At 29.1% G+C, this 10115-nt stretch overlaps 1 protein-coding gene across 3 annotated transcripts in view; it reads left to right on the plus strand.

The window, feature by feature from the left end:
* Positions 1-2688, plus strand: part of LOC121128224 (protein singed wings 2) — a 49621-nt gene extending 46933 nt beyond the window's left edge. For all 3 annotated transcript variants that reach the window (XM_040723808.2, XM_040723800.2, XM_040723815.2), the window contains 2 exons: positions 123-200; positions 2177-2688. In XM_040723808.2, coding sequence (XP_040579742.1) covers positions 123-200; positions 2177-2365 — 267 coding nt within the window. In that variant the 3' untranslated portion in view covers positions 2366-2688. The remainder of the gene's footprint in view (positions 1-122; positions 201-2176) is intronic.
* The last annotated feature ends 7427 nt before the right edge of the window (positions 2689-10115 follow it).

Consider the following 10115-nt stretch of genomic DNA (forward strand, 5'->3'; position numbering starts at 1 on the left):
AAATGAGGTTGCGTTAATTTTAATACATATCCAAGTTCCGGTAATTTGATCAATAGCTTTTGGAAACTTTGTACATGTAGATATCCAAACTTTTCTAATTAAATTTATTTTCATAATTATAGATCCTTATCGAGAAAGTTAGAGATAAAACTCGTCTCATCTGTGGTCCAAACTCTGACGGACAGTTACAAAATGAAAAAGTAATTATTTATAAAATTATATACGTTCCTACATATCACTTTTTTTCAGCGAAAGTCCCCCCATATACTTATAACTTATAAGTGTAGGCCGTTTTATTTATTGAACATATAGTTTAAAGTCAAAATATGAATTTACTTTATTTTAGACTTTTGCGAACAAAATAAAATTAGAGCACAAACTTTTTTTTCCTGTAAATTTGAATAATTATTTCATCAAATTACTTTTTGATTAAGTTAGGTTATTTGTACATATATGTATAGTTTTCCAATCCGTAGTAAAATTTTGTCAAATACTTCAAACAAAGTAGTCTATGCAGTGCACAGATGATCTATACCTATTGCCCTATATAATAATGGACTGTGGCTAAGGAAATGGAGGATCAGGCAAGAGATATGCATGATAGGCCCAGGCAATCAGTAATGTCAGTAATGGAAGGCCCGAGTTTTCTCTCATGGCATTGGCCTGGTCAAAGACCTAGAGTAACAGTCTTTGTCACAAATTACTCGTGACTTTTACCTAATCTGCATTAGTTAAAATGAGACTTGCTTAATGTACACTAATGACCATTTATTTTGAATACCAAAATTATAAAAAAAAACTGTCAACAAGAATCTACCCTCCTTGAATGAAAGTACAGAGAGAAGTGTAAATCTAGTCACAGTTTTTATTTAAGAAATTCAAGACAAGATGATGTGTCCAACACTCGAAACAGAATATGGGGAATCTCTCCAAAAATTATTTTATTTTTTATAAATATTTAGACGTAGGAATTATTTTAAGAAATACATGTTAAATAAAAATCATTATATATTGAGTCGATAATGCAGTGATAGAGAGTATAACCCCCAATATTAAAAGCGCAGGGGCTTTTATATTTTTTGCCTCCTCCAAATTTAGTTAGCTTTTTTTGGTACGTATGTAATTTATCGTCCACTTGAGGGATTTATGAGGTCGCATAGTTAGTTATAGAGTAACTCATGGTGCCTTGAGCGCTTCTAGCGGTTACAAAAAGTATTTTTGTAGTCATCTAGTTATGGTCAAAAATAGACTACTAAGTAGTGGTTCCGATACTTTGTTTTAACAATGGTCTTGTTTAAAACATGTATCTGGAGAAGAATAGTAAAGGATAAAACAATTAGCGAAAATGTATGAACGACGTTCATTTTCTCCTCGACCTCCAAGCCTTTTGATGCCCTCATCACATTAAGGATATTAACATTATTATAATTCCATTTTAATACAATTATTAACTTTTGACGGGAATTGAAATATGATTTTAATTTGTTAATTCATGTTATAGAATTCATTAATTTGATGAGTTCATTCAAATGACTTACATTGCTTAAATATATTTTAAGTGAACAAGCTCAATAGATTGAAAACATTTTTCATGATTCATGATTGAAATGGTGCATTTTTCATTAATTAAGTTAGAAAAAATTTGATTTTGTTCCATATGCAACAATCAAAGATACCTTGAATACGAATATAAGTTCGAAAATAGTAGCTAGAGGTTTTGAATCGATCAATTTTGAATAAATTACGAAATAATCATTTTAGTTATTATCTTTGTATCCTTAATCATCAATTACCATGTAAAATGGATATAATACTCGCATGAATGAGACAATTTTGGTCAGTGATAAGTCATTAGAGTACCTTTTACTTATTATTTTACAATATTTAATTACTATTTGGTTCGGTTTCGATCATTTATGTATGCCTCCATAGTTTTATAACATACCAAAAATTTGTAGCTTATAATTTATGTAAATTAATTATAATAAAATATTTTGTAGTACTTAATATTGCTTGACGTTTGATCCCATGATCAGTAAAGGAGTAAAGTGGTAAGTCTCTATTTTTGCAATATCTCAACTTATTTATTGCATATTATTTTATTTCTCTGTCTTTATGAACACAAATTAATGTATATAATTGGTACATTAACCGTTTTTTCTTATTTTTTTTATAGATTATGAGCTTAAATCCGCAAATATTATGTGCACCAGCTCCCTCAGGAGAAGTTCAGGAAACTTTTTTAAAATTACTTTGTGTTTTACTTGCAATATTAATTGTGATCGTCTTTACAAAACTTGGATATGATTACTGGGTGTACCGTACTCGAGGGCAACTTCCATGGCTTGTGCTCAAGATGCCATGACTATTGTTTTAACACCTTTCAAATCACGTGTAAGAGAGGGGGAAACAGCATTGATAAGGAGACACGACTGTCTATCTAGCAATAGTTGATTAGAGACTTCAATATAAAGTCCTGTAAATGGATAAAAGAAGAACCTGTCCTAATACTCACCAATGACGGCTTAGAACTAATAATAATTATTGTTGTTGTTAATTATGTATGTAATTAAGGAAACGTGGCTTTTTTCATCCTTGTTATTTAAAATAATAAAATTATATAGAATAATATATTTATGTAGACAAAGAAATAAATTATTTTCTACGAAAATGTTGTAAAGCAATAAATCAGCCAGTTTTTTTATTCTCTTTAATATTTGTTCTTTATTACATAGACTCCATTCACTTTTAAGGAATTATGGAAATTTTATGTACTTAATGAGTAAAAACTCAAGCACAATAAATTCGATAAAAATAATCAACAAAAATTAAGTAAAAGTAATACAGCATATTTTGTTGTTAGTTGTCGATGTTTACAATTAACGTAACAATATGGAGTGCTCTGTTTGTTTACAGCCAAATATGCAATGCCTGGATATAGTAGGCATACACCTATGAAATGAGACTTTCGGGTATTGGTTCCTAGGTGTCACCAGTTAGACATTATAAACCGGTCCAAAAATCTAAATGCTTATTTCGACATGTGTCAACAATATTTAATTAATTGTTTGTTTAGTTTCATTGAACAACACACTTTTTTCGCTCGTAAAAGTGCCTAATTTTGTGCCTACAAACTACGATGTGCGAATATTATTAATTTTCTGTTACCAATTAAAGAAAAAACGCTTCTGAAGCACATACAATGCTTGTGGAAGCTTACGGTGGACATGTTATATTCTTTAGCATACTTTGAGAATTAAATTTGTTACCATTTTTCACAATAAACGTTCAAAATTTAAAAAAAAAGTCTCATTTCATAGGTTTATACCCGGTATACATACTTCGTTCCATGACGGGCTATCAATGATTGAGACTTAGCTATTGATTAAGAGTTCATATGGAGAACCATGTGCTTCTTCAGTTCTACTGGATGATTTTCATTATCCTTATAACAGTCACTAAAATCATAAGAAACAGCTTTTCTCTTTACACAATTTCAACAAAAAAATCAAAAAAAAAATCATGGCATTAATACATCAACAAGTTATTTTTTTATTTAAAATATCCTATTGCATAGAATTTATGTTCTAAAACTTTTTACAATGAATACCCCCTGAGAAAATTTTCAGGTACTATCATTATTAAAAAATTTTAAGGGAATGCTATTCAAAAAATTTAGGGACTTTATGTCTAAAAACCAGATGACCTTGTGTATTTGTTGACGTTTTTTTAAATTATAAAAACCATATTTCTAAAATAAAAAAACTCCCTTACTCAATCCTCTGCGTATTACAAAAAATAGAGTGTGAGAGCCCCTGGCACGCAACATAATGATTCTGGGTGTCAAAATTTTTATGGGTCAATCAACAATCATCTATATATGAATAAGAATATCCTTACACTGTGGTGGTCTTGGACAATTTTGACGGGAGAGACCATGTGTAAATTTTACCGTCCCTACAATACAATTTAAAATGCTATATATATATATATAACATTTTTTAAGGGAATTTCTTATCTTTATATTTTAAGAACATAAGCTTTAGATCTTCTTTCATTCAGAATCCTCATTCAAATCGTGGCCAATCAGTTTGGAGCCCCTTTTCTTTTCGACATAACAATTTTCCATGCAAATCATTTCACCTTGCTTCTTTTAGCGTTATTTAAACATATTCTTACAGAAATAATTCCAAGTAGACCAATTATACTAGTATTTATACTAATTAAATCAAATCATAAGGGATATATCATCCCTCATTAGTACAATTTTATCAATGATATTAAATAACTCAAAACAGCAATCAGAATCAACATTTGGATACATAAGTTTTGGAATCTTCAGTCTGCTTTGACTCTCTTATTATAGAATATTTTTACTAGATGTTATATTCGGATCACACTGAAAAGAAGGTGTGCTGAAAAAACTACACCGAAATTTTGCTACTGAAAAGAATCACAAAGAAATAAATGGCCTCTCTTCCAAATATATTTTTCTCTTCCACACCTCTTTAACAAAAAATGAATTTTCTGTAAAGATGAAATTAAAACGTCTAATCACCTAAGAATTATTTCATTTTATTAAATTTTGTTTTTAGATGGAACTTTGAGTCATTTTTTTATAAATAAATTGTGTTTAAGAAAAATCAAAAAAAAAAAAAAAAACATTCTGGATGAAAATTTGGTGGTTTTCTCGACCACTGCTCCAAAACTCAAAAGCTTAGTTTTTTTCATTATAAACTCATTTGATATAGTTTTTGTTTAATACTTTTTCAATTGGAAATTTGCCCACTTTGTTTAATAACAAAATACTTATATAAACATCTTAGTCTCCAACAACATGGCGTTGCCTTCGGTTTATTATTTTCTCTGTGACGTCAATCAAAATGTTCTATCTTACAATGTTTATCTTATTAAATAGAACAATTTCAATCTTCAAAAAACAAACAGAAAGGAAAAAAGGCTCAGAATCAGTTGATGGTTATTTAATTCTTTTTGTGTCTATATATTTTTCTTATTTTCATAGACTGTTATTCACATCTTAAAAAGAGAGGATTTCAGCTCAACCAATCAACATTCAAAACTTGAGTAAGGGAAAGAGTAAGAAAAGATCAACAGATGATAAAAGTTCATAGAGTGATCTTTTGTGTTAGTAAGATAACGCTATGATGTGACAAATAATAGGGACAAGTAGGGGGACTTGAAAATCTTATAAAATAAAAAATTATAAGTGTATGTTGTGTTTTTTGGGTTGATGTTTGCCATTTTAGGGGGCTATACAGCCAAATTCTATCACAATATATTTTTTTTCATTAATATTAAGGAAAATAGTGAACTATTGGATGTCAAAATGGGACGGGAAATCTATCCTTCCAGCGTCTCAAAAAATAATAATACGATTATAAACGTGTTCTAAATTTACCCAAAATCAAAAAAGTTATGAGGAAAATGAGAAATTGGTGAAAATTGCACTTTTGGTTTTTTTTTTTCAGGTAAAATAAAAAAAAAATGGATTTCCAATGGAATATTGGATAGTAATCCATATTAAAATTAGTTTATTCTTTCTAAAAATTTATATTGATCTGGAGAGAATGCAATTTAAACGTTAAAAAACCCACTGTATTTCAAGGTTTTGCTTGAAAATTGATAATGCTTAGTTTTGTTTAGTTCAGCTGCAATATTGTATGTGTTTTTATTTTTTAAATAAAAATAAGAAGTCATTGATATCTATGAGTACATTTTTGGTGTTATCACATATGACATCTAAAACGGTAGAATAAACCCGTCTGAAATTTAGCAAGTAGATCTATAAAATAACCAACCCTGTTCTTATGATACTTTTTTTAATCAAAATTAAACTAACTTTTCTTTTTTATAGGTTTCTGGGTATTTGAACGGTAAGTGAGGCTAATTGGTCCTTAATTTTTTGATGGGCTTTATTTATTCGATGGAGCTTGAGTAAACATAATAAATTCTTCGTGTTTTTAAAGCCCAGGGGATTTTTATTACATCCCGGGACCATATAATCCTGAATTCTCAAAAAAATAAAAATAAATCATCCAAAGTATAATAGATTTTAAGAATGAAAAAGCTCTTAAAAATAATATATTAACATACTCATTCATACTAATTTCAAGGGAGTAATTATATATAGTTGTAGAAAAGGAGATGGGAATATTTTAACGACCAATGTTTAACACGTAAAAAAGTATATTTTCTTCTTTCTATCCTTCTCTGTGTAGTCCAGGGATATAAGTTTCATTCTTATTTATCCCATTGTCTATGTAGCCTTCTCGGCACTGACACCGGCACGAAGGAGATCACAGAAGCGCTGGATTTTGTTGGTGTGGCTCCAACAATTTTACACTTAGAGACATGGTAAAAAAAAACTGTTTAATTTTGTACTAGCTGACGTTTAGTTGCATAATGAAAACTTGTAATAAAAAAATAAAAAAGGTGGATCAACGCTTAATTAAGTTTTGGGTCCCTACTTTATATCTCAATAAATAAATATAACTACACATATCACCTTAAAGTTTTCGAATCCTCAATTGGAGTTATTTCACAATTATTTATACCAAACTTTATGGATGTAAGTATAAATAATAAATATATTACAGAGTGGCTTCCTTACTTCTAGTGTTGCATCCTCAGAAGCGTAGGTGACAAGAGAGCAGGTGGTAAACTGCTCCGATCACCTCCCCAAGTTAGGGAAAACTCAAAATAGTCGGATTGAAAATGGTCTATGCTATCTTTTCTTAAAGTTTAGACCCCTTCGAGTGTTAGGGTATTCTTACAGAAATTATAATAAAGCGCCTGTATATTATATGGAATTTATTATTATTAATTTTAAAAAAAATGTGTTATAAACTTCAAATAAGATAATAAAAAATAAATGAAAATATTTCTCTAGATATAAAAAAATTCGCCCCAAAAAATTTGTGATATTCAGAAAATAACATATATTTAAGTTAAAATCGATTTTTATTTTGTCAACTTTATATAAAAACGAATCTCAAGATAAATTTCTACAAACTTAATTTTACCTACAAATACAATATTCAATTGAAAGTCCATTTTTTGCACGCCTGGAAATCAGTACACCTGTTTTAGCTTCACCAGTTTCAAAAGAGGCAACTCTACAAATTTTCAGCTTCCTAGGCCCAATAATGTGGGCCCCCTAAAAGAAACACACACACAAACTGTATTATATATATATACAATTTAACAGGAAAAAAGCCATTCATGATTTTGTATCAAAATATCTGCAAGAATAGTCGCACAATTAACAACCAATAGTTCAAAAATGTCAATTTAAAAAGAAAATCTTCAATCTAGGTTTATAAATAAAACAAAAAATACTTCTCCTTCTGCTTAGAAACTAACAAGAACTATAATTTTTTTTTAAAAAGTATACAACGGCGTTAATTAGTTTTGTGGGTTAGATAGGATTAAATATACCTATTGAGCTCCTAAAATTTTGACTAATGGCAATACTCATTTTACGTTTTTTGTGATGAATCATTTTACACAATAATGTTCAGAAAGGAAAACACATTATTTCAGCATGGTTTGATAATGTGTGTTATTTCTGTATTTATAAGTAGGCCTTTATTTGGACATAAGGAATCGTGACAAAAAAAATTATAAAATAAGAAAAAGAATTGTGTTCTATATAAATAATCCTAGAGAAAGGTATAAATATTTGATAAGATAAGGGATCGTACATAAATAAATTATTTCTTTGTACAATTCTTTATAAAGGTTTAATTTTCCAATGATTCTCCATCAAAATCATGTTATTAAAATAAATTCATGTTTGAATCTAGGCTGTCATTTATAATCCTCAAGAAAGTTCATTATGCTTCAGTAATCTTTTTATTTTTATATTTACATATATATTACATATTATTTGAAAGATGCATTACTTACTTACTTTTATAAACTTGCAAAAAGGTGTATTATATTTTTAATCGTTTTCCATTGTTTATTTATTTTAAAGTTGGTATTCTTTATATGAAGCTTTCCATTCTTTATACTAGTAATGAGATTTTTCACAATCCTAAGAGTTACAAAATCAATAAGAATCTAAAACTTTTATATATAACAAAGGGGGGGGGGGATTAGGTTTTTGTGGTACAGCTGTGTTCAAGATCACTTACTCGGTAGAGAGAAGCAGTAGCGATCCAGGGCAAATTTAAATAGGGGGAAGGGCAAAGCAAGGACCAGTGTTTTAACTAGGGGGAGGACAAAGTAAAAATGACAATGAATGATATTCTAAGGTTGATTTTTATTTTACTAATCATATTTATAAATATTTTGTACTACAATACAGAAGTTATAGTGTAATAAGCATTAAATAAATTGTAATCCAAAAAAATAAAGTTCCAAATTTGTTGGATACATGACACTAAAGCCACGTCATACGGGGGTTGTGCCGTTTTGAAAAACATAGGGTATTTATTCATTACCTATAAATACGAGTATATATTAATATAAAACTGTGACGTTAAAATAAAGTTAAATAATAAATAGTCGTGGATGCATAAATTAAGGGCAAAGTGAAAGATACTTCAGAAAATAAAACAATTGATTGACTTATTGTGATTTCGATGTATGATATATTTGTTTTAAAATCGAAATTAATATATGATTGCTTTTTTACAGCACAGTGTGTTCAGAAATATATTTATGGTTGCATGGGCAACTCTAGGCCTCCACTTAGAGCCACCACTAAATTAATTATAATTAATTTTACATTATTTACCTATAAAAATTTGAGATTACCCATGGCCAGATTGGTGAAAAAGAATTAATTCAAATTGCATTATACTTATATTTGAACTTGTTGAAGCTTTCAACTTTTTCTAATTTTTGTAGAGGACAATCTATGGCCTCAGTGATTGATGGAGGGGAGGGGAAGGCGCCCAATGCAGTTTTCAGACTCTTTTAGAATCACTAATGGCTCACTGACAGCAGTTGGGGGGCTCATTGTATGAGACGGGTAAGCTCATCGTATGAGACATTGGTCCATTGTGGGACAATATTAAACTTCTAAAAAATTATTTGTATATAATCTAATATAAGGCATAACATTTGAGTTATTTAATTTATTTGATGGAACTCTAATTCTGAACCACCATGTATAAGGCTACTTCTCTACGTGCGTATACCATGTAAGTATAGTCTTAGGATTTTCGATAATTACAGGCGTTTAGAGATATTTTTCACTATTCATGAAAGTAATGTATTTTTTTAACATTCTCGATATTCTCTGCAATTACATATTGACACATCAATTTTTCAACTACATCCTTATTTTGTACTTGTATATGTAAATTAGACTATCTCCTTTTTGAATTAATATAATTAATTAATTAAAATCTTACACAAAGACCTTTTCTGCTGGGGACACTCATAAACAAACCTTTACTAGGTGCAAGATATCGCCCCTTTTGTTGAATATTTATTGACTATTAATTCAATTAGGTTAAAAGTTTGTCATGATATATAAAACAGGGGCATTGAAAATCATTAAGTACATCTTATCTTTTAAACTATTAAACACAGGGTGTATAATATTAGTTACTGGTAAACCAAATAAATGGAGTGTACTTTTCTACTTATAAATAATTCTAATGGCTTTAGAGTCCTCAAACTAGGCGAAAGTCAGTTTTTTGATTATCCCCATCAGAAAAGATCTTTGTGTTGTGAAAAAAAAAAAAATATTCAATCGAAAATAGACAACTCTAATATAGATAAAGTGTATACAAAGGTTTTAATTTAGGTATTGTACATTAGTAGACATACGGTATGTAATATTAATTCTTTACAAAATAATGTACATACCGAAATAGGAGCTTTCTCTTTGGCGTGGAAGGTGTTAATATAATAAATTTGGAAAATAAATCTTTATAAAATTGTGGTATATATCTATACAACCCCTTTCTTAGGATTAGTACTTGAAAAGAGTTAATGTGGTACATTGTATAAGTTTGCCTCCAACTCATACTTTCTCTTTCTATCTCGAAATTGGAGACAGCAACAGCAGATAGTTAAAGTGATTGTGATTAAACTATCACAACCTTTTAAAAGTAAGGAAATAACTTCACATAGTA

Source organism: Lepeophtheirus salmonis, chromosome 1 (assembly GCF_016086655.4).
Source record: "Lepeophtheirus salmonis chromosome 1, UVic_Lsal_1.4, whole genome shotgun sequence".
NCBI classification, from domain to species: Eukaryota; Metazoa; Arthropoda; class Copepoda; order Siphonostomatoida; family Caligidae; genus Lepeophtheirus; species Lepeophtheirus salmonis.